Genomic DNA, 24,957 nt, shown 5'->3' with positions numbered 1-24,957 from the left:
TTATTCAGCAGTGTTTCATGCACTCACTTTGGCCCTTGACCTTGATCTCAGGGCCCAGTTTGCTGCGTATTTCCTGCTGGCAGCTCTCCGTGAGCTGGAAGTCACATGATCTTAGCAGCATTGATATCATCTGAGGTGGATGAGACGGCCCAGCACCCGGAGCACCAGGCTGCAGCTCACCTGCACGGCCCCCGATCATCTCCAAGACCTGGACGACCACAAATACAACTAGTTTATACTTAGAGTTCCATGCATTTAAGAAATCCAATTATCAACAGTGTACTTTACGATGGTTGAAGAAACGGCCTGCTAGCAACGGAGAAGAGGAAAACAGAAACTCCCGACAGGTGTTAAACCGGAGAAAATAACCCTCCTGGAGCCACGGTGAGCCGGCCGGTCGCCCACACCTCCAGACTAGACTACTTAGAATGACTTGGAGCACCAGTGTCCAACCGCTTCTGGTATGATGTGTGTTCAGTTGTGTATAACAGTAACTGTATTATCATACAATTCAGTAGAATTTATGGAAGGTATATTATGTATGGATGATTTTACAAAGGTTCTTGCCGGCCGCACTTTGGATACCCATGACTTAAAATAAGTAAGCGTTGGGTGCAGCTTCCATTTCTGAAGATAATGACACATTATACTTTTTTTAATATTAAAAAAAAAGGAAAAAAAAAAAAAAAAAAGCTTATTCCTAAACGTTTGCACAGACACAGATGCCATCAAAACCCGACCTTGGCAGGAACACTGATGGCAATGGGGTCGGAGATGTCCAGTGGCGGTGACTTTGGTGCTTTAGGAGAAAGCGCGTTCACAACCTTGCGGGTGAACGAGCGCCGTTCCTGGGGTAGGTGAGAGGAGGAGGATGAGGATGTGGCCCCAGGCTGCCCGTGGGATGGGCTGCTGCTCGCTTCCCCCGAGTGGGCCGATGGGCTGGTGCCAGAGGACTTGTGCTGGCAGAAGACCTGGGTGGAGGGCACTGCTGCGGCCAGAATGAGGCTCCTGCGAGCCGCTGCTTCCGATTGGTTGAGAACAGAGTCCGGATCCTCAGTGATCGACCTCTGGCTCTGGGAGCGGGAGTGCGCCGCACCCTGGTGACTAATGCAACGGTACGGAGGAGGCGTGGCTGCAGGTGGGGACTCCCGGCCACTAGCTGCTACGCTGCCCAGCCCAATTGGGCCGTCTTCCAGGAAGGTGGGGCTGAAGTCAATGACGTCCTCCGCCATCCAGGATGAGGTGGGGTCCTGTGAGAAATCGGGCAGCATATAGACACCTTCCTCGTCATCATCCTCCTCGTCGTCACCCTCTTCATCGGGCTCTTCTTCTTCTGGGGCTCGGGATTCCTCGGGGAGAAGGCTGTCATAGGAGCGACTGCTGGGTAGGCGGGAGGGAGGGCGCTGAGGCAGCAGTTGGGGCTCGGCGGCTGCGGCCAGAGAGAGACCGTCGCTACTGGATCGGGGCCTCCGCAGCCGCTGGAGCTTAGTCTGCCCTAGAGGACACAAAGAGACACGGACAGGGGGAAAAGGTGACAGTCAAAGAAAAGCACGGACAGGCAAACAATCACAAACAGCACTATTACATTTTGTCACACTATGACTAATACTGTTCACTGTTCATCATCATCATCATCATCATCATCATCAACAGTAGCAGCATAGATATGAATACCCTGGTCAAGGCTACTACAGCTGGAGGGAGGATCTGAACCCAGATTGTTTGAATGCAAGGCAGCATGTTACCATTGTGCCACCTCCATCCGCTTTTAAGCATTATGAGGAGACTTTCCTAAACTACCTGGCAGGGGACAGTGCAGCCTACCTGCTCCGCTGTGCTGGGACGACAGAGACTCCTCGCTCTTTGCTGACCGCAGAGTAACGCTGTCCACTCGACAACCTGTCACAGTCCACCAAAAGCAATAAAGGTGGAGGAACATAGAAGCTGGAGGCCAAAACGTGCTGAATGGAGTATAAAAACGCTGTTGAGCCACTGCACCAGATTCATTTAAACGGAGCACAGCAGTCTCATCTCCTCTTCCAACTTTAAAAGAAACATTTCAAAAGCGTGCACGGGACATCCTTTCTACGACCACATCTATTCATGCAGACGCTAAATCAAACTAATTAGGTTCAACTAAATTTAAATGCTTAAATGGAACATTACTCCGTCGGCACACTGTGCGCAAAGGGCTGTACCAGCGTGCGAGGTGGCTGGCTGGAAAAGGGAGCTGATCCGCATGGGCTTTCTGCGGCCTGATCCAGCCGGCTTCCCGATGGCGAAGAACGTCTTCCAGCTTCCTCCCGCTGACTTCCGTCCCTTCATCGCCCTCTTCCCCCTGGAAGAAAAAAATTGAGGCAGAACTGGGGAGAAACAGAGGGGCTGCAAGAGCAACCTGTTGGTTGACTCGTGGATCCTTGGCTCCGAGGAGCAGTATTAGGAAAAAAAAAAAAGGAATGGGGATGGGACAGCACTCTCAAACTGTGCATCAGTAAAAAATTACATCTGCATGAACCAGGGATGTGCTTTGGTTAGGTGCTTTAACGAGTGTTCATGTATATTAGGTAAAGAGACACATATACAGTATGTACAATACTTAAAACGTGATACATTATGATGTCACAATTTGTCAAACCACGAGTCAGTCCCTGAATGGTACCATAAAACAAGACAGCATGTGGATTATATGCATAATCAAACCAGTATAATAGAACCACTAGGTTTGAGACTTATTGAAAAGGAGTTAATTATTAAAGAATACACATTTGCTCTTCCTCTCTCTCCCCCCCCCCCCAGGGCTATAGACATCTCATCACATATTGCCGCCTGCCTCTAGGACATCTCTGCCTGGATGTCCGATCGCCACCTACAACTCAACCTCTCCGAAACCGGCATCCTTCACCTGCCATCTGGTTCATCAATCTGTCAAAAACTTTCTATCAAACTGGACAACTCACTCATTTCGCCTACCTCCTTGGCTAAGCATCTGGCAGTGATGATTAACTCTAGTAGATTTTTCTCTCAGCACATCGAAGTCACAACCCAGACCTGCAGATACATCCTACATAACATCTGCAGCATCCATCCTAACCTCAACCGACTCTGCGCAACTACTTGTCCAGGCCATGGTGACATCACACCTAGACTACTACTACAACTCTTTCTTATCTGGCCTTCCCGCAACCGCCATCAAACTCTATAGCTGATACGGAACGCTGCTGCCCGAGTTGCGTTTGACTTGCCGAAGCGTTCCCATGTACGGTATCTCCTCTACTTGTTTCTTTGCTGCCCGGATCAAATTTAAGACCCTGGTTATGGCCTAGAAATGCATCAATAGAACTGCTCCCAGATACTGTATCTACAAGACCTGACCATCTGCTACACCCCAACCAGACTGATATGCAACTCCTCATCTGCCCACTTGGGGGTCCCACCAACAAAAGGTCCAAGTGCGTGAAATGTGAATGACAATGAGAAAACCAGAAATGAAAGCCTATTCATGACAAACAAACACAAAAAACTAAGATAGAAAAATCAAGAAAAATCTCTTCATTGAGCCCATTTGGTGATATGGTATTGATACAGTGGGGGCACGGTGGCGCAGTGGGTTGGACCAGGTCCTGCTCTCCAGTGGGTCTGGGGTTCGAGTCCCGCTTGGGGTGCCTTGCGGCAGACTGGCGTCCTGTCCTGAGTGCGTCCCCTCCGGCCTTACGCCCTGTGTTGCCGGGTAGGCTCCGGTTCCCTGCGACCCCGTATGGGACAAGCGGTTCCGAGAATGTGTGTGTGTGTGTGTGTGTGTGTGTGTGTGTGTGTGTGTGTGTGTGTGTGTGTGTGTGTTGAAACAGTATTGATATGGTATTGAACGTCCAGAATACGCTACTGGGATTAAAGGCAAATTTAAGGTTTTTTTAAAGCTGGACTTTCCTCTTACCTGTTGGCAGGCAAATCCAGCACAGTGTGGAACCTGCCCTGAAATGAGAGTGGCGCCCCCTTCAGGAGCTGGGGAGCCTGTGTCCTGGCCTGAGCCTCCTCGAGGGAGAGCAGCTTGGCAGACACAAAGGACTTGGGCCTGGACAGGGAGTGCCGGTCTGTAGGGACAAAGAGAGACAGAGATGGACGTTCACGGCAGCAGAGAGATGGGCGCAAGCGGATAAGGGCAGCACGGGGCTTGGCGAGGGAAGGCCACGTCGACACCAGTGTTTGCAGCAAGGACAATGGCAGGTGCGGGGAAGTCCACCTTTCCGCTTCCTCCGCTCAGCACTGAACGACTGACATCGACACACAACGGCAGGCGGACGAGAGCAGTAGCCACAGCGCGAGAGGTCAAAGTGCGAGGTTGTTCATCGGTGGCGTCGACTCATCCTGGGCTCATCACCACGAGACTCCAAACGTGACCATAAGTCCATTGTAGGCGCAGTGGGTAGGAAAGAACGATGGCAGCGATGCACAGAGCAGGCCAGCGGCGCACGCACAGCACGAGGACAGCGTACAAGCAGTGAAATCAAGTGGCACGAAGCAGAGCTTCTTTGGGGACCTCACAACCCAAGGGTAGACCAGCACGAGGAGGGCTCCATGTGGTCAAGTCCTGAAGCGACACACACTGCGCAAACGCGCTTCGATCACATTTTTAAAGCAGCGTTGGACAAGGGATAGTGTAGAAAGCAACTGGATTTTTTAAATATTTATTTATTTAATTTATTTATTTATTTATTTTACCTGCTTGGGGTTTCTTAGAACCTGCATTACGCAACATACAGACACACCGGACGCTGTGCCACACTGGGCTCCTCACAAGTTCAACCGAAAGCGAAGCCTTCGGAGATGCACGTCCCCTCAGTGGAAAGCAGATGCTCGTCACACTGTGCACTCTTAAAACAAAGGAGGACTGGCGCTGGGAACAAAACACAAAAACACAACGGGCCCAAAGACAAACACTCAAACTAGATGCACGCTGAGCGTGAACTGACTTTATTCACACTTTTCTGGTCCTGTTCATACACCGGAGGAGCCAAGCAGGTTGTACAGTTTGCATTGAGCTTCGGAGTCATCTTTACCATACTTGATATCAAAGAGGTGTGTACATCATCTGCCTTCTCACACACTCCTTGCTATTCCACATGCTGGTTATGTGGAAAATTAAGGCACAATCCATTTAAACTGGAGGTTTTCCTCAGTCCATCTACTGGCATATTATTAATAGCAACATAATAAAAAGTGAGCAGGCGTGACCGTGGCCTCGGGTCCTGACCCGACAGCTTTGAACAAACAGCATTTTAAAGGTGAATCCTCATCCTCAGTAGTTCAGAACATGGAGTGGCGACGATGGTCCAGCTCCGTAGGCGGCTGCTCAAATAGGGGTTCTGGGACCGCGAAGCTGCCGAAACCCGGGTCCCGCTGGACCTTGCCGCGTGCCTCCGGCAGGCTCACCAGTCGCTCTTTCACCGACTTCCGGAAGATCTTATGCACGGTCCGGTCCGTCGCTACAGAAACACACAGTCATACTTAGTGTCTTCGGGCCGTCGGTCTCTCGCTCCAAGTCAAGTGTGATGTTAGTGCGGGAAGAAGCGGTCAGGAAGTCGCTCAGAAACCACATTACAGAATCAGTTCTGAATGTCGATCATTTCTAACAGTAGAGACAAAAGGTCCAGCGCTACTTGGCAGTACCCCGTGCTGCACACCACCATGCTCATCTCTGCTGTTCCTTTGTATAACTTGTCACCAATGCAAAGGGACATTTGTACGTACATCACAGTTTATGACACGCTCAAGCGTAACGGTACTCGTGACATAGCTGGGAGCAGCTCCCGTAGCAATTAAAGCACCATGAAACACCGTGGTACTTACATATTCACAAAAAAGACTGACACTCGGGGAGCTGCTATAAGAAAATTAATGGAAGGAAGCTCAAAATATTGAATTAAAGTACAATGTGATATAAATAAAATAAGTATACTTCATAAATTAGCATCATATAAAATATACTGGAAAATATTTATTGGTGTACAATGGGATATAAAAATTTGGAGTTAGAGGATTTAGCCGTAAAAGCTCAAGATTTAATTCTCACGTGATGTGAAGATAATCCTGAAGCTGCGACACATTTATTAAAAAATGAAACCAGTGGAGGGTCGCTGAACCACCTGACTCCACTTACAGTCTCAACCGAATCTCTTGAAGTGTCGTTCTGAGCTCTCGGGGGAACAAGGAGAAGCGGCTCCCCGGGACAAGCGGCGCACAACCATAATCAGAGCTCATTATTATCTTTATTAAATCCGAGCTACTTGTACAGAGCCGAGGAAGTGATTTGGTCCAGATTCTATTTTTGTTCGTTTCTGCAAGTGTGACAGGCAAATACGTGTGTTGCCTGGCAGTGCGTGTGTGGGGTGGACCTGCCCGGTGTACCTGCGTTGAAGCGGCCCACAGAGGTGAACGAGTCGCTGAAGAGAACCTCCACGTTGCTCAGGAGGAACTCCACCACCACCGACTGGATTCGCACCTCCTTGAACGGATCGGAACCGCTCAGGCCCACCGCCTCAATTTCCTTGGACCTGCCGAACACACACACACACACACACACACACACACACACACACACACACACACACACACACACACACACACACACACAAAAACAATCAGGACCTACAGCCAAAAACCGTTGTCGTGCCATTCAGATACAATCAACTACATATCCTTGTGCAGGTGTGTCACTCAGATGGTACACCAGTATCCACCCATCCATCATCAGCGGCCTTGTGTCCTCAGCCCATCTCTGAATTGTAGGCTGCGAGTCAGGGTACGCTCTGGATGGGACACTAGTCTGTGGCAAGGCAATCACACACACTCATTCATCCACACATACTATGGGCAATTTAGAGTCACAAGTTCACCTTTGGACTGTGTGAGGAAAACAAGGTACCTGGAGGAGACCCCCCACACACACACACACACACACACACACACACACACACACACACACACAGCTGGGAGGCGCTGGGTACCGGAGCAGGTTGGGTGCCCACACGATGGCCAGGTTCTTGATGTGCATGTTGGTTCTGGTGCTGTGGGTGGCCAGCTGGGACAGGTGCCTCATGAGGTATTCCAGGGTCCTGACAGCGAAGAGGAAAACTCAGCGCCTGTGACTAGGGACTGCGTTCTCACACAGTAGCCACCCATGTACTCCGGCAGGTGCTCCTACTCGACCCCCGGTGCAGGACAATGTGTCTGTGTGTGCAAGTCTACCTGTAGTGGGGTGGGGGGAGCTGCTGAATGACATCGTGGACTTTCACCATGCGCTCATCCTCCGTCATGGTCCCCATGCAGTCCTGCAGCACACCAGGAGACAGGCTACGTGAAAAGAGACGCCACGCTGCAGGGAAGCGCATCGCTGGCGCCCTCTGCTGGCCAGCCAGGACAACAAAATAGAATTCCTGGACCCTGATGATTTAAATCTACATTTATTTTATATTAAAAGACTATTCTCCAAAGGGACAGAGTGTAAAACTACTTACAGGTCTTTACCCATTCAAACAGCTGGGAAACTGCAGGAGGTGGAACTGAAACCTGCATCCTTTGGATCCAGAGGGTGCAGCTCAAATCACAACACCACCTGCTGCCCCTAATGTCCACATGCTACTTATTGTAATGTACTATTTTACTACAATCCTACTTCCTAGGATGTTAACATATGACAAAGAGACTGTTGTCTGTGTACTGCAGGAAGGGGCTTGAGAGTGAGAAGGGGCTTGACAGTGGGTGGGCTTGAGCACAACACTCACTGCAAACTTGTCGTACAGCTGGTAGGTGAGCAGCGGGTTGGGCAGCTCTCGGAAGTAGAGCTTGCACAGAGAACCCACGCAGTGGATGTCCTGCATGTACACGTCCTTGGTCAGGTCAGGCACATTCTCACTGTCAAACTCGTGCCTGATGGAAGGAGGAGAATCATGTGACACAGGTCCTTCTCTTCATCTTGGCCACATCCTCTTTGATCCACTGTAATCCCTGTTTTTATTATTTTATCTGCCCGATGCTCTTCGTCAAAGCCACTTCATGCGAGGTTTAGGTACACCGAGCTTCTTACACTGGTTTACCCATTTATACAGCAGGGTCATTTTCATTACATCATTTCAGGGTAAGAACCTTGATCAAGGAGCAGTGATTCAAATCTGGACCTTTAAATTGCAAGGTGGCAGCTCCAAACACTACTTCACCTGCTGTCAATTTATAAAACTGCCCCTTTCATTCAGAGTGACTGACAAAGATTGTCCCATTTATACAGCTCAGCATTTTTACTGCACCAGTTCAGTTGATCAAGAGTGCTACAGCAGGAGTGGGATGTGAACTAGCAACCTTCAGTGTGACACTGCTGAAGACTGCACTACCTAAGGCAGGAAAAGGAAAAGGAGCAGCGAGTGGACAAGACATGCACTCCAACGATGAAAATAAGTTTAATCTAAACGGAGAAATAATTGTAACTAATTTTAAGTTTTTTTTTTATTCAGTTCAAAAGTCAACACATATGTGGCTGAACACCCAGAGTGACCGTGTCTCAACAGAGATGTCAGTGCTGTAACTGTCAGTGGTCTGACCTGAGCTTCTGGATGTTGGAGGAGACACCGGAATGCCTGTAGATCCCGTCCACGACGCCATACTTCTCGATGAACTCGGAACAGCTCTTCAGGACCTGTGGAACTGGGATCGGGAACAGAGTAACAGAGTGAATCAGCTCCACGACCTGGACTATAAAATTAGAGCTCTTTGGGAAGTCTGTGGGATTTAAATTAGATGTTTTGCCTAATTAGAGTTTCCCAATTATCCACAGTTCTTATAGTGTTATACTTCACATCACAAGAGTCTCCAAAATAGAATGAGCTAAATCCGAGCTTACGCTGAATCCAAGTTTATTTTGAGCTCCAGGATTCAGCCTTAAAACCTACCTAGGCCAAAAAAATGCAAACAAAATGTAATCATTTGTTGCTCAAAAATAAATGTATCTTGGATTTACTCTTGTATTACACAATGATTCGCAACCCTTTTTAAAAAGCATTAATTACGCTGATCATCGCATTTCCACTTCGAGGCAAGACCTCCCTTGTGCGGCTGACTGCCCCCGTCAAGGCAGTCGGTGTTAATGACTCCAGTTTTATTTTATGCACCTTAAGCGACTAAGTTATTAATCTGCAAATTGCACTGGAATAAAGTGTCTCCTGTGAAAAAGAGCATCTAATTTCTCTGCACAGGGCTCACACGAGCCGTGCGTAAATCTGAGATCTGAAGAGGCGGGCGAGCCCTTCCGGGGCGGAACGACGCGAGGGTTCCGTACCATCATTCCCAGAGTTCAGCAGGTGCTCTCCCAAGTCGCAGCCGAACACCCGCTCCTTGAGGATGCCCCTCTGCTTCAGCTTCTGCTTGGTGGGTCGCGACTTCATGAAGGTGCGGAGGAAGCCCATCAGCTTGCCATGCTTCTTGGACACTGACAGGGGGCGACAGAGAGTAGGAGACTAACAAACAAGGGCACGCCGAGGCCTTGGGGGGGCCACTACTGCTGCCTTGCTGCATGTACGTGGCTCATGTCGACACCAAGCTGTCATCACCCTGCTCATACTTGCATCATTTCCTTCACTACAGGAAACAAAGTTTGCTCCAAGTGCTCACAAGACTTGCTGCTTTGAACTTTTACATGTTTGACTGACACTTTGCAGTGGCTTGACCAACAGCACGCATTGACACAGCCCCTATGGTCTTTACCGTGCATCACATTAACAATTCCGCTTATTTGACACATAATGACATAGTACACGCTCGGGGAGAGAGAATCACAGCATGTACAGCTGGAACAACCAAGGGGGTCTGGCTGCAGGTGGAGGACTAGTTAGAGCCAACCCCTAACTACCGCAGCACCCAGGTTTGAATGCCACCTCCTACTGTAACGCGCTTGATCAAGGTACTTAGCCTGAACGCATAGCAGAAATCACCCAGCTCTAGAAACGGATCAAATATTTGCCATCAGCTTCACAGGGCGAGTTTCTTTGGACAGAAGTCTCAACAAAAATATATAAAAGTAAATATAACTGCGGAGCATCCAAAGGATGGACAAACTTCATTGTATTCTGGTAGCAACAAGACAGTTAATCATGAAAATAAATACTTTTGGACATGTTAGAGAATTAGAGTGAGGGAAAAAAGAAAAAACCAGAACAAATTATAGAACTGACTGTAGAAAGAGGCCCCTCCTTATAACCCAGAGATAATGAAAGGTCTTCATTTATACAACAAGTTTGTTTTGCTGCCGTATTTGAACACTTGCACATAGCAGAGTTATTACGTGTTACACAGAAACCTCCCCGAACCACAGGGGCCGCGTTCCGCAAGTTGTATAAATGCAGCCTCGGCGCCCGGTTTCATTAAGGGCGACATGAAACATGGAGTTTGGGTGCAACCAGAACGGCATTAATGACAAGATATTAATGCATGTAAATCCATTGAAAAGTATTACCGGCGAGTCTTAGGAACCAAGGCTGAAGAACTGAGAGGGAGAAAGAGAAAAAGCAGCACAAAAAGGACACTGGTGAAGAATGTTGCCTAAAATGTGCAAAAAAAGATGCACCAGACAAGGGCAACTACTTCCAAGCCAAACTGTCACTTGTTGCATAAAACGAAACTAGAAGGTTGTGTGTGTGTCTATTTACATACACACACACGTATGTATATGTTGTGTGTGTGTGTATATATAGAGACAGAGCACGACACACACACACACACACACACACACACACTCTGTGTCTTACAGCATCAATAAACCACATACTTCTCATAGCACAATGTTAAATCTACACCCCATTTTTGCACACCTGTCTCCTGCTCTGAAGAATAACTACTTTCCCAAAGTACTTGTGCACGAGGGCCTGCGATGGCCCTTACGTACAGTTCATGCTTAGCCCTTCCGTTGGACAAAGACCTTCTCTGGTCGTTATCACACACACACACACAAATCACTCCTCGACTTCTCGTTTGCGTGGGAAAATGACACAGTAAAGACGAGAGAAACGGACACTTGGATGAAAATAAGACGAAAGGGGAAACGTGGCGCGAGCTTTTTTTTTTTTTTGTCTTTTACGCAGGAAAGAAAATGGACATGTGCTGTGCATACACAAAAGCAGGATTTGATTCTTGGACTACTGTGTTTACCTGACGTAGGGGAGGGGGGTGTGGCCACAGCTCCTGGCTTCGTGCTGCTGGAGTCTCCATCTGCAAATGAAGGACAGACAAGGACACACTCTCTACGGAAGCTGCAAAAGCCAATCATGCCGTTGCTGCTTGGTGTTCACGGAGGAGAGTGTCCTATATGCCAGAAGAGACGATAAATCACAGCGGCGCCAGGGAAAGCACACTGTCCATCACCTTTAGCCGACGCAGCGCTGACCGAGTGGGACACCTTCTCGTTGATGAGCTCCACACATTCGCTGGGGAAGAAGCCCACCTGCACGTGTGAGAAAAGGACAAGGAACATGAGACATGTGACGTGTGAGGGCGCCGCAGCACCACCGCCGCCTCATGCACCACACATCCTGGTGGGCGGTGCTTCCAAAGAAGCGCACCTGGAACCCGTGCTTTCCTCTCCACCAGCTGGTGTCTTCCTTGGGCGGCATATCGATCACTGAGAGGATGTCTCCTACCTGCAGGGAACACACACGTGTGACCATCACCATCATGGAGACTATCAAGCACAAAGCAGGGCAAGAGAGCGAGAGAGCATAACCCTCACCGGTGTACAAAAACCCATCATGTCCAGAACTATAGGCTTTAGAGAGCCGCCATCGCTCTGAACGCCTCCTGCTTCCGGTACGCAAAACACATTACGTGAAACAGGCCTCAACTGTGCTCTGAAAAATGCACTTGCGACACAGTACACACACGTGAGCACATTAACCTTTCTGACTGCAGGCACTATGCTGCCTGATTCTGGTTTCCTAACTCCTCAGTGACCCACATAAGGACGAAGGGAAGTCAGGAAGAAAAGGAAGAGAAGGACGGTCCTCCTTCGTCTGTCCCCCCGCAGTTCTCAGATGAGGAGATGGAGGGAGAGAGAAGGAGAGAAAGAGGGGTAGCGAGAGCGAACAGGTCACCCCATTCTCCAGTGCTATGGCCCAGAAAGATGCACGGTATATGGAACGTTGGGGGAGGAGAGGTACAGGAATAGACACGGACTTGAATATGACAGGCAGCTAGGGCGACGTGTGCAGAACATTTGTGAAACATTGCTTTTCGAACCATTAGCCGCATGGCACTGATCTGAGAACTGCTGACACTGACTATAACAATTTTTTTTTTTTTTAAAAAAATGCATGTTTGCGTTACACTGACATTTATTCATTTAGGTGAAGTTTTTTCTCCAGAACTCCTCACAATGTTAAGAAACCTACAATTTTTCACCCACATGTATAGCTGTGTAATTTCTACTGGAGCAATTTAGGCTAAGTATCTTGCTTGGGGTACTACAACTGGAGGTGAGATTCGAACCTGCGACCTTTGGGTCCAAGGGCAGCGGCTCTAAAGACTACACTACCAGCTGTCCCCCATCTTTAGATGCAGATACGCAAGTATCGAAAGAGTCAGCTCAATACCACACTCTTTTCCTGCACATATTACATGAGTAGAAGCCTGCAGAATCGAGTCAGATAGGAAACAAGAAGATACAGTGAAGGTAGTGATTAAACCAATTTGTGCGGTAAGACAAGGGGCAGCTGATAACATAGTAAGCAGAGCCGCCGCCTTTACCTCCGAAGGTCATTGGATCGAATCTCGCCTACTGCTGTAGTACTTGTGATCACTGTACTTACTCTACATTGTTCCATTAAAATTGCCTGGCTGTATAAATAAGCGAACAGCTGCAAGTGGCTTCAAGTTGGAAGATGCTTTGGAGAAATATGGTAAATATGGTAATGGACTGATCTGTGCCACATGGTGTAAAGGAAATTGGTTATAAGGAGTTAAGCTTTGAAAGGTGGCTCAGCGGGTAGCTCCTGGGCTCTGGATCTGGACAGCAGTTTGAATGCAGTTTAGTCTGTGTGAGATTGGCATGTTCTCCATGTTCACGTGGGTTTCCTCCCCGCATCCACAGATGTGTTTCAGGTGGACGGAAGCGTCTACACTGCCCTGCGTGGGAATATATGCACGAATCAGTGTGCATGACGCCCGTGTCATGTACTGGTGTCCCACCCAGGGTGTTCCCTGTACATGCCCTGTGTTTTCAGGATAGACTCTAGACCACCACAGCCCCGACATGGACAAGCAGTTATTCATTACGACGGATGGATGGAGGGTCTTAACGGCCTCCTCCTACCTCGATGGAGATCTCATCACTGGCCTGGGCTGTATAGCGCTTGATCACGTGAGCTGCAGCGATGGCAGGAACGTTCAGCGATGCCTCCTCTTTCAGCAGGAACCTGTTGCCGTGATTGTCAATCTGTGTGGGAAATTCAGCCCTTAACTGCAGAGATCGGCGACGCTACAGCTGTTTGAACAAAGAGTTCGGCCCTCTTGGTCCAACCCCTCACCTCCATCCATGTGAGCACTGGCCCACAGTTGAGCTTGTTGTCCACGATCATGGAGAGGCGGCTCAGGTACTCGGTCAGCAGAGGAGAGAGTACCTGCGGTTCAGGGAGACAAAGTGGGTCAGGGTGCGAGGCGCTGCCTTCCCATCCTCACTCGTTCTTTTCAACGACGATGGACGGGAGCAGCTCGCAGCCCACGCTGGGTCCTTGTGCCTCCAATACTCTCCTCGACGCCGTTGCGTAACCAGGATGACAGGCGGCAAATAGGGCAGCAGACGGACATCAAGTGCGAGGAGAAAACCCTCTTGCTGTAAATGAGTTCAGCTGCCTAATTAGCTGGCTGCCACGGGGGGGGAAGAGCTGCCCACCTCTAGCCGGGCGCCGATCTCGCTGAGCGCCGGCAGCGGCGAGAGTTGAGAGTAGCGCCGGTCGTAGATGCACTGGTGCAAGTGAGCGTCCAGCGTCCGGAACTCCTCGTAGGAGCGGCGCACCATCCACGACTTGCCCTACATCCGAGCGGGAGCACAGGAGAGAAAAAGGGAGAGAAAGAGAGCGAGAGAGAGAGAGAGATGAGGGGAGGAGTATTGGAAACAAGGGGCGAGCAAAGGGGGGGGAATGGAAGGGGCTCGTTAGCGCCTCGTTTTCACAAAGTGTCACGAATATTTATTTGTTGCCTAGAATGGGGCTGGACTGGGTGCTTAAAAATAGCACTCACCTGGCAGGACACCTGCACGAGGAAGACCAGGTCCTTGGCAGAGCCACAGCTCCAGCCGGCATCGTTCTGCTCGTTGGCAAACTGCAACTGCAGACATGTCGCTGGGTTAAAGGCGAGGGTGTGGGAGGAAGGAAGAGGGCAACAGACATGGACTGACACACACACACACACACACACAAAAAAATTATCCACCCCGAAGTGGCCACACAGCCAGCGAGACCATTTTCAAGCCCTTTTCAGCTGCAAGCTGCCAAACATTTGTACTTCCGTTTTTCGTCACTCGCCACACACTCGCCCGGCTACGCAGTCTGCGTCTCACGGTAGATTTGGCAGGTGCTGATAAACAGGTTAATTACGCTTTCGCTCCTTTGTGAGACGAATAATGACTTCCTCCCTGCGGGCCCCCCCGGTTCCTCAAATCGCAGCAGCATTGGAGAGGAAGCGCTCTGGCGGACACAACACTCGCGCCACGGCCCGGTCGGGGCAACCTCTGGCAGCTTTGACTCCAGCACGCTGTTGATCACCACTAGTGCGTGGTGCAGGAGCAGGAGGGCACCGCTGACGGCTGTCAGGTCACTTGGTCTCCAGATGGAGTCTATGAGAGGTGGGCAGCTCTGACGGGATTCAGGGTAAACATTTTACGACACATGTAAAAGCATGGGGGGGATAGCACTGTGGCTCAGTAGGCAGTGCTGGTGCCTCACAGGCCCCTAGGTTGTGCATTTAGACACGGGCTTGAACGTGGCTCACTCTGCGTGGGGTTTGCATGTTCTCTTCAGCTTTCCTCCGAACGCTCTGGTTTCCTCTCACAGTCTGTAGACATTTCAGGGGGACTGGTGACTAAACTGGCTGTTTTGTGTGTGTGCGTGTGCGCGTGTGTGCGTTCATATACGTGTATTTCATCGCTCTGCTGTACAGATGTGTGAATGACTCTAGGCAGTTTGGTGCAGTGTATCTACGCTGTAAGTGACCTTAGATAAAAATGTCAGATTTACATGTACATTTAGCAGATGCTTTTCTCCAAAGGGACGTACATCTCATGTTTTCAAAAGAAAGCTTTGCAGCTTAAACACAGTGCTGAGGACATTTGTCCAGGCCAAGGTGCAGGATACGAATAATATAAGGGGCACGGAGGGGGGCAGAGAGCGAGTGAGCCAGCACGAGATTAGGTTCAGTTGTGCATTGCTCCTTTCTGCTCCAGAGAACACATCAGCGGGGAAAAGGTCTTTTTCTCCCGGGTTTAAATGGTAATGAGCAAGTCTGCTATTGCACACAGGACGCACACCCTTCAGGTATTAAGAAGGAAGTGTGGTCCAAACACAGGTGTAGCAGTGCTCATCAGCAACCAGGGCGCTGCTGGGAGACAAGGAAGCCGCACATAGAGCAATAATTAGCATGGCAACGGTTGCCACCACAAAGATGCTGCAGCGGAAGGCCTCATGTGTCACCTCGGCTATCATCATGACTAACAGAGCACACACAAAAATTACTGTCGTGGTTGGCCTACAGCAATGAATGTGAATGTATGAAGTAGACTATGTGCAAAATGTGCAAATCTGCATTTATACATTTTTAAAGGGCTACTGGAGTAATTGAAGAAACCGATGTAATCATGCAAACGCCTGGTACTGCCTCAATAGTGATACCCGATGCTGTGTATGGATGTGCGTGTGTGTCTGCACACGGTCTGAGTGTTGCAGCTCTTCCAGCCCACTGGTCACAGAAAGAGCACTGGAGGAGAATCTCTGTGTGTGTATGTGTGTCTGTGTGCATGTCAGTGAAGGGCAGGCACGAACACAGGAGCAGTTCAAGCCTGGGAGACATTATGACTCTCCTCTCCACCCCGCAGAGCCCAAGTGGTCAGCACGGTGCTCCTGCTTCCCTTTAAACACTCAAGGTTACAAGTCACCACTGAAGACAATGGTGAGGCTTTCATCCCACTCCTGACACCACTGGGGGGGCAAACATCTAAAGGCATATGGCAAACTAGTGCTAACAGTAACTGCCTTTCATATGATTTCAAACTATAAATAATGCAAAAAAAAGTTGGCAATAATAATATGCTAAAATAAACTATATGTCCACCGAGTCAATAATTATAAACTTTAGTTTCATTCACTTAGCTGAAGCTTTTTTCAAAACAACTGTCTTTTTTTTGCACAAGTTTAGGGTAAACACCTTACTCAAGGGTACTACCGCAGGAGGGGGGATTCCAATCAGAGACCTTAGACTCCAAAGACAGGTGTTCTAACCACTATGCTACTTGGTCACACGAATCCAACGTAACTCTACAATCATTTGCCAATTTTGTACTCGGAGGGGGTGGATTTTGTAAAGCAACATTTCTCTCACACACGCACACACACACATACCTCAATGGATCCGAAATCCACATTTTCGTAGTGGAAGTGAGCACAGTCCGCTAGCTTGGGGAAGTGGCCTTTCACAACAGACAGCCTAGAGAAGAACACGTTTGTGAGAAAAGGCTCTTGGGAAATGGAGACAGTTGGCTTCTATTGCACACCCCTGAACAGGTTGTTTGACATCCGAATGGCTGTTTCCCTGTGGCGACAACGAGCTGCAGGGAAAAAAGTGACATCCCTAGGCATGAAGCCGACAAACAAACTAGCAGACACACGTCCGAGCAGTCACAAGGCCTGAAGGCACGAGCAAATTTTGCTAAAAGCCATGTGCAGCAACAGATCAGGTCTAGTCGTTACGCAGAGGGATACGAAAGCAACCTGCTTCCTCTGTGGTGTTCTGGGTTAACTGAAAGTGAGGAGCGTGTGGAGGAACCTGACACGAGGCTGCACTGTTCAGCTTGGACCTCTGTAACTGGCACTTTGGGAGCAGGTTTGAGGGAGCGCGTTCGGCCATGTTTGAGAGGTCAAGCTACGATTTTAAATCGGAGGCGGGGCAGGGCATGGCCAGCATATGTGTAGGAGCCCAGGAGAGAGCAGCATCTCTGGTGCGCAACTCTAACAGTGCATCCGGCAGACTGCATCTATTCTTACACTTGACAGGAAACCAAAAAGGAGGCAAGATTTCTGACTATCCCCTGGGCTTCCGCACAAACACACTCTCACCTCTTGCTCATTTTCCCCTTCAAGTTGGCAGTGGTGCCAACTGAGCGGGTTGCGGGCTCCCCAGAAGTGTCCAGGTTATCGGTGCTCTGAGCCTGCAGGGAGGTGGGGGTGGACGAAGGTGGGAGGGGAGAAAAAAGGAAGAAAAGTTGCAAGAAACATGAGACCCAGAGCTGGAGAATTACATAACTATTCTACACTGACTTCTATTGGCTTGGTGCATCTCCAGAAGGCTACAGATAAGCTGCAACTGGGATGTACATACTTGTCCACATTGTGCTTCTGGAAAAGTTTATTACAGCTTTGACGTTGTGGATCATGAATCCAGTTCTCAAGAACTTCTGCTCTATCAGCCATTAAGTACACCTTTCCTCTTTTACCATAAAAGGGTAGAGTAAAACAAGACACAGTGTTAGAGCAGGTTAGACACGTAAATCTGGTCACGACTCTGGACAACAGAACCGTCCAGATCCTTCAGATTGCAGCTGGACTTATGTTGCTACAGGTGAATACGTAGGGACAAACATCTCTTTACACATCACAAGTTTGATTGGAAACAATGAAAGCAGTTATTAGGACTGGACAAGAACAAAGTTCAAAATCAAGTACAATATGGCATCTTCGACATGCATACAGCAGGCTGGCTTAAAATATCCTTGTTCTATACTTGATATAAATAACTATGAACTGTACACTGGCTCCTCAGCGTTGGAACACAAATGGGACCGGAAGGCTGTGTGTAATTTTTACGAATAAGCTGAAAGAAATAAGTTTAATAATGCAGACATCCCCAGTTTTATTTGCAGTCTGTTATCTTTTAAAGTACTGGATATAGCTATAATTAACTCTGAGCTACATTAAAACATTAAAATTACTGACTTCAAATAAGTTGCCTCTGCAAACTCCTATTCATGAGTTTTGCCCGATTCATCGCTTGAGGATGACCAAAGTTCACCAACTTGACACTGATCACTAAGACTCACGAACACCGGGCATGAGCGGTAAACACAGAGGTATCAAATTGAATGAATGTGGGCTTACGCTGCAATTTGGCATTCACTCTAAACAGTGACTTGAAAATGACCAAACACCCTGAGAAATACTTGTACCTTTGTCCTTTCGTAGCTCAAGGAGCCAGTGTATGTCGTTTGTTCGCCACTAACTTGAGGTGTGTGTGCCTTTCGCACGAACTGTGCCGTAACCACAGAAGTTCCTCTCCCTTTGAAAACAATTGGGGAGGTAAATATTCCGAGCGTCTGCTGAGCTCCGTAGCTGCAGGGTGCGGACGGACACTTAGACCAACCGTGCGTACACACTCGGCGTCAGGGCTCTCCATAGCAGGAAGGCAGGAAATGGACCCATCCTGGACTTCCGTCTCCTTTAGATCCTGCCAATGGAGAGCCCTGTTCCACAGCATTGCGATTGATCAGGCTCTGCTCAAATCGCGTCACGTCATCCGATGGCACTCCTCTCACGCCGACACTTACCTGCAATCTCAGCTGCATGGCTCTGGGCAAGTTACCTTGGGAAATGGTCGACAGGTAAAAAGCACATTTGTGTAGGAGAACCAAAAGACATGTAGATGCACGCGAGTGCCGCTGCGTTCACAGTTGTAAGGGGCCGCCGTGAGCAATGGCGCACACCCTGCCCCGGTTCACTGGCCCACTGTACCGGCTCAAACCCAGGTTTCTCTACTAGCATGACCCATTGGGCAGGCGCAAACATGCGCACAGGTCCCCTGCGTATATGGCGAAACCGAGGAGTCGTCAACCCTTCGACTGATACCATCACGGGTTTAGCTGCCGTCTGGCTCCTTTCAGGTTTCGCCATAGTTTGGCTATCGCACGGCAAAGGCAAATTCCGCTGCGGAACCCAGCACATGTACTCATCTCTCCTCATATTTGCATCAGCAAAAACAATGTTGATATGACGCCCATTGCCACATATTTCCATAATGGCTCTGCATCCGTCTCAGCAGATCTCACGGATATGTCACAGCAGCCTAAACTCAGTGCAAATATTTGTCCTGCTCCTGCACCCCTGTGCTTCAATCCTCCAGTAGATGTTTTTGGGAGTGCCTCGCTCTCTCAGTAAAACGCTGCTGGTGAACAAATAGCCACACCCACTTCTGAACAAAGAGGATGACATGGAGCCAATGGATCGACCACGATCTGAAAACACGACACCGCTTGGCACGCGTGGGGTCTCGGGTATCGGCGGGTGGCTCACAAATGCTCTCGGACAACGTGCAGATATGAGCAGGGCGGCAGGATCAGCGAGTCTCGGTGGACGCCATCCGTCTGGTAGCCTCACGCTCGCACAGATATGTCTCATTTACGTATGAAGAGTGACAAGACTGTAGGAGACTCACACACTCCTGGTCGGGGCAGTATTTCACAGACAAATGAGGAGATGGCAGCCCTCTCTCATGGCGAGACATGATGTCAATTACTCTTTGCCACGTTCGGATGCGGGTTCTGCCTGAAATGTGGAGTTGTAGCCCGCACGAGTTTCGAGATCCACAGAACTACTCCAGATTATGCTCGGGTTTCCCTCCGGTACGACATCAACATCGCTCCTTTTGTAACTTTATTAGGTCCTCTACACAACCGGTGGGGAACAGAAGCACAAGCTGTGAAACAGACGGATTTGGCTCAACAGCACGTCTTTCTGCCGTCGATGGCTGACATGGAGCTTCTCTGGGGCTGCAGTCAGCTGATCGCTCACTTCACGGGCTCCTTCCTCCAAAGAAGCTGGAGGCGTTTCAGGCGTGGGAGATGTTTATGGCTCCCAATACAGCTGTACGCTCGGTTTTCGCTCTTGAAATGGAGCATCTGATACCGAACACTTTGTGATATCAGAGCAACCCACACCTGGTTGGCTTGTCAGAGTAAATTTGCTGAAATAAGGGGTGCATGCCTAGATAGTTCAACACCTGGTGGCTCCTCCCTATTGATCTGACTCTTAGTCATGTGAGCGAAAGCGGGAGGATCGCGAGGCTTCACTAAAACCACACGTTGGACTTTTGGCTTGTTCTTTCCGGCCACCAAAACTGCATCTCAAACAAATTACAAAGCCAGATTTCCAACGATAAAGTGGCATCCAACGTGGCAAGAGGCGGTGGCACAGACAGGCAACACAGGGATTAAACTCTTACCGCTGTAAACCGCTGGCGAGCCTAAGGTAAACAATCGGGGACAATGACCAAGCCTGCCTGGTAACTGCACACCTCCGTCCAGCCACAGGTTCGAGTTTCAGGTGGAGCGGTGACACAAAGGGTGCCCGTAAGTGGATCGGAGCACAATGACCCCCTTGCTGGACCACACCACATCCCCCAGTGTCAACTCCCCCAGCTTGTCATTTCCTCCCCCACCACAGAGGGACTTTAATCCCCAGCAGAAGCCAGAAGGAGCCAGAAGCCTTCCATCATCACTGGCTATCCAAAACTGCAAGTCAGCACCTGGCTGCCTTGTCCCTCCTTTCCCGTCCTCCTTTGAATACCTTCATTAGCGTCTTCCTCCTGAACATCTCTTTCCTTTCAGGCAGTCCCTTCACACACTCCGGCACGCCACGGCTTTCCTGAGGAGGGTACACTTGCGTTCCACCGTCCAGCTCCCTCTGTCATCACACATGTTCACCACTGTTCTCTCAGCAGAGCCTGTGTCAATACTCAGTTCACCTGCAGGACAGGTAACAAAACGCTAACTCCCAACTCACACTCGCGCTCAAACACACACACCCCATACTGAATATTTCAGAAGGCGATGCCTGATCTGAGCTCTGGGTCACTGCCAGGGGCTGTTCTGGCATTTCAGCTGTTCTCTGGCCAGGAGGACGGGCTGCATGTGGCTTGCCTGCCTTCCACACAATGCGAGTACCTTAGAGGCGTTCAGAAGAAGTCTACAGATTATCTGTAGTCCATCTATACTGGACCCAATGGCACCACCCACATGTGAAACTACACCTTGTTGTGGGACAGTCTCGCAGTTTTCGCCTCTGCAAAATAAATGCCGTGCAGCCGCACGGGCCGCTCCTTGGACGTCTTGAGAAACCTGGGTTTGAACTGGTTGGGTGACCATTCTGGGGTGGCGTGCTCTCAGCGGACCCCCATTTAACTGCAATCTTACACCCTGTACTGCATTTAGAAAAGAAAAATGCACAAGGAGGCTCCAACATGCCACACAGTACTCTTACAACAGGAGTGACACTTTTTAAACACCATGGGCCCTTTCATGAACAACCCGTGCGGTGGAAATCCACCCACATAGCTTGGATTTTTGGATCTCCCCCCGCCGACTCACGGAGCGGCTGGAAATGCCTGGTATTCCAAGCACGTGGCTCCTAGGAAACTCCAAACGCCAGCTGTGCAGTTCCAGGCTGGGAGCAGCTGGCCATAGCACCAGGTGGACGGGGTGTGCTGCCACCACAAAACACACCAACGCAGTGCATGCGCACATGCACAAGACGAATGAACACTTTACGGGGACACACACACACACACACACACACACACACAGATGAGAAACACACACAGGGGTGTGGCAAGGACACTTACCAGACATGTCTGTCAGGCTCATTGCTCGAACAAATACGGCGCATTTCCGAACCCACTTGGGTCCCCACACTTGAAACCGGAAAAGGAAAACAAAGGGTTTTTAATACTCCCCCTGACTTAGTTGGTGCTCCTCAAGACACCAGCAAAACAACCCCACCTTGACCCCTCCACACTCATATCCAACAGATCCGCCCGGCACGGAGAACCCCCACACGGACCTGGGGCCTAGGCCTCTCGGGCGGAGAAACATCACGTGGAGGTCCGTGGCAAGGAGAACGCTCACTTGTACCGACAGCTCAAGCGACATGGAATAAATTAACTGGCACGAAGATGTCCGAATTGACACCCAGCGGCCTTTAAGCAACTGTGTCGCTTTAAACGAGTTAAAAAAAAAAAAAAAAAAAAAAAAAACCCCAGTAATGGAGGAGAAAAGCTGCATTTTCAGACATAACACAGCTTTTGCCTTCATCCCATCCCTCACTGATGCTTGTTTTCCCAGTTTTCCATACCGAATTATAAATAGTGCCTTGTTTTTTGTGCAGACAAAAAAAAAAAAACACAGAAAACTTTGCAAGAGCAAAAGAGGAAGTTCTGTTTATTTATTTATTTATTTATTTTTTTAAATAGTGCCTTCGATTAAGGAACAGAAAATAGGGCCTGTTGGCCCTGGCTGCATCCTAAAAAAGGTGAAAAAAAAAGACTTTTGCACGGAGCAGGGTGTTTTAGCCGAAAGGCTAATCTGATGAGCAGCACAACAGAAACGGAGGACAACAGGACACAAGAAACATTTCACTTTAGCCTTTTGCTTTTTTCCAAAATAAAAAACAGCCGGTTTTGTGAGCACACCTGAATACGGACTCCCAGGAGCTAAAAATTACACATTCAGTAGGTGGAAAGCCTTTGAGAAGCTGAGCCTGTGCACGACATTTGCTATTTTTGTTTTAAAATTTATGATACCCTTTTCCAAGGTGGCTTACAATGGCAGGATTGTATATTAGGATACTATCTTCCTACCTTATGAAGGTAATTTGTTCATGAAAAACCCTTTGCAAAGTGAATTCTAGTAAACTGAAGAAGTAATTTCCACTAGCATCTATGGTAAAATTTTCTATGCATTCCTGAAACCCAAAACTGAAACATTTATGCCAATATATCACCAAATCCCAATAAAGTGGGCACAACTACTGACACTTATTCATGTAGCTAACACCTTTTTCCAAAGGGACTTAACAATGTTAAGCTCCCAACAATTACTGACCCATTTATACAGCTAGGCAATTTTACTAGAGTAATTTAGGGTTAACTACCTTGCGTCAGCTGGAGAGGGATTCGAACCTGTGACTTTGGGTCCAAACTCAGCAGCTCTGTCACTACACTACCAGCTGTAGTTGACTAATAAATATTAATTACATAATAAGGCAGTTTCCTTTCATTAATTAGTCTATAACAGTGCATGGCCTGAGCTCGTTCAGCTCTTTCGCAGCTATTACAAACCACATGCTTAAGAAACAAAACAAATACATACGATGCTCATGTGTTTGCAGCACTTTAATGTTTAAAATAAAATAAATAAAAAAAAAAATAAAAAAAAATGAAAATGAATGGACGCTGATCAAAAAAGTTAACATCGTTCGGAAAATTCTGACAGGGTAAAACTAGCTGGCAAATTGAGAATTTATAACTGTAAAGGAGACCCAGTAGAGGTTCTGATGACGTGTAGTGCACAAAATCCAAATTTGGTCCTTGTACACGCAAAGGAAGGAAGGGGGGGGGGAGAAAAAAGAAGAAAAAAAAAAAAAAACGCAGACCATAAACTGAACTGAAACGTAAACTGAATTAACGATATCAGATGAAAGCATTCATAACTTCGAATTCTCAAACCAAACGCTCGCGCCTTGAGGGGAGCAACTGCACTAATAATTATTTACTTACTGATTCTGCAGAGTATTTTTTTTTTTACCGTACTATTTCAGGGTACATTTACACGTATTCATTTAGCAGACACTTTTCTCCAAACGATGTACATCTCATAGAAAATACAACGTGTGCATTACATTAGCAGAAAGAGACACTTAGATGCAGACCCATGATTCTTAGTTTGTTCTTTCCACCATATGAACATCACACGAGTAGCTGCATAAAACTTTCAGAATATTGATGGCTCCTGATCTTCTTAGTAATTAATTTTTTCTTGAGATACATATAAACATTTACAGTACATTAGTGGAGTAGCTGCATGAAGGTTTATCCATTGTTTAACAGGCATGATCTCAAAGTTATACAGCATGAACATTTACACCTTATATAAACTTAAGAGAACATGAGCGAAGCAAGTCTGGAAGAGGTGTGTTTTAAGACCCTTTTCAAATGTGGACAGAGATTCAGCAGTTCCGAGTGAGAGTGGAAGGTCATTCCACCACACCGGAGCCATACCAACAACACCGAGGAATTTGGATTCACCAAACCCACGTGCTAACTCCATTAATTCAAACTCACATTTGAACCCGCAATAGGAACTGGGAAGCATCAGCACTACCCGCTGAGCCATCGCATTGCCATGAACCCTGACCATGATCTACCCCACATGTATGTATGTAAGTCTGCTTGTGAGAGTACTGCGTGCAAGTGTACCCATGCACCTCAGGAGACAACACAGCAAGACAGCTTGTGTTTGCAGGGTTCCTTGGCTCTAGACCGTGCGAGAGCCCCAGGGAGGCGAGATGTTTTCGTGTTTGGGGAGATCAGGGACGAAGCTTTCTGTGCTCTGGGAGAGCTGTGGAGAGTTGTGCAGCTCAGCTGTCATCTGGCAGCCTTCACATACACATAGTCAGCAAGAGAGAGCAATCACTTGGTCCCAAGATGCTGCCAATAATTGTATTTCACATAATGTGTGCAAAAATGGAGGGAAATCCTTTCAGCGAGAGCATACCTAACAATCGGCGTCTGTCGTTGTACGGCGGTATCAGACACAACATGCTCCAGGACAAGGACACACGAGACTAGAGGCCACACCGGCTGCTGCGGATCGCAGGACTGCGCTCGCGCAAAGCG

At 48.5% G+C, this 24,957-nt stretch overlaps 1 protein-coding gene across 6 annotated transcripts in view; it reads right to left on the bottom strand.

The window, feature by feature from the left end:
- The window catches only part of arhgap33 (Rho GTPase activating protein 33), a 40,295-nt gene that overhangs the window by 3,650 nt on the left and 11,688 nt on the right, over positions 1–24,957 (bottom strand). For 3 of the 6 annotated variants that reach the window (XM_018726912.2, XM_018726911.2, XM_018726913.2), the window contains exons 2-23: positions 21,907–21,975; positions 18,839–18,873; positions 17,355–17,446; positions 16,641–16,725; positions 14,269–14,355; positions 13,922–14,059; positions 13,557–13,649; positions 13,343–13,465; positions 11,598–11,675; positions 11,401–11,479; positions 11,188–11,247; positions 9,323–9,472; positions 8,589–8,691; positions 7,779–7,923; positions 7,243–7,325; positions 7,002–7,109; positions 6,403–6,548; positions 3,932–4,088; positions 2,199–2,338; positions 1,825–1,899; positions 741–1,495; positions 28–208 (exon numbers count right to left, since the gene is read on the bottom strand). In XM_018726912.2, coding sequence (XP_018582428.2) covers positions 28–208; positions 741–1,495; positions 1,825–1,899; positions 2,199–2,338; positions 3,932–4,088; positions 6,403–6,548; positions 7,002–7,109; positions 7,243–7,325; positions 7,779–7,923; positions 8,589–8,691; positions 9,323–9,472; positions 11,188–11,247; positions 11,401–11,479; positions 11,598–11,675; positions 13,343–13,465; positions 13,557–13,649; positions 13,922–14,059; positions 14,269–14,355; positions 16,641–16,725; positions 17,355–17,446; positions 18,839–18,873; positions 21,907–21,975 — 2,982 coding nt within the window. Of the gene's footprint in view, positions 1–27; positions 209–740; positions 1,496–1,824; positions 1,900–2,198; positions 2,339–3,931; positions 4,089–6,402; positions 6,549–7,001; positions 7,110–7,242; positions 7,326–7,778; positions 7,924–8,588; positions 8,692–9,322; positions 9,473–11,187; positions 11,248–11,400; positions 11,480–11,597; positions 11,676–13,342; positions 13,466–13,556; positions 13,650–13,921; positions 14,060–14,268; positions 14,356–16,640; positions 16,726–17,354; positions 17,447–18,838; positions 18,874–21,906; positions 21,976–24,957 lie in introns of those variants that run through there. The other 3 variants (XM_018726916.2, XM_018726914.2, XM_018726915.2) reach the window with 2 other exon arrangements.

Source organism: Scleropages formosus, chromosome 18, assembly GCF_900964775.1.
Source record: "Scleropages formosus chromosome 18, fSclFor1.1, whole genome shotgun sequence".
Taxonomy (NCBI): Eukaryota; Metazoa; Chordata; class Actinopteri; order Osteoglossiformes; family Osteoglossidae; genus Scleropages; species Scleropages formosus.
This window is presented reverse-complemented; position numbering and strand designations above follow the sequence as displayed.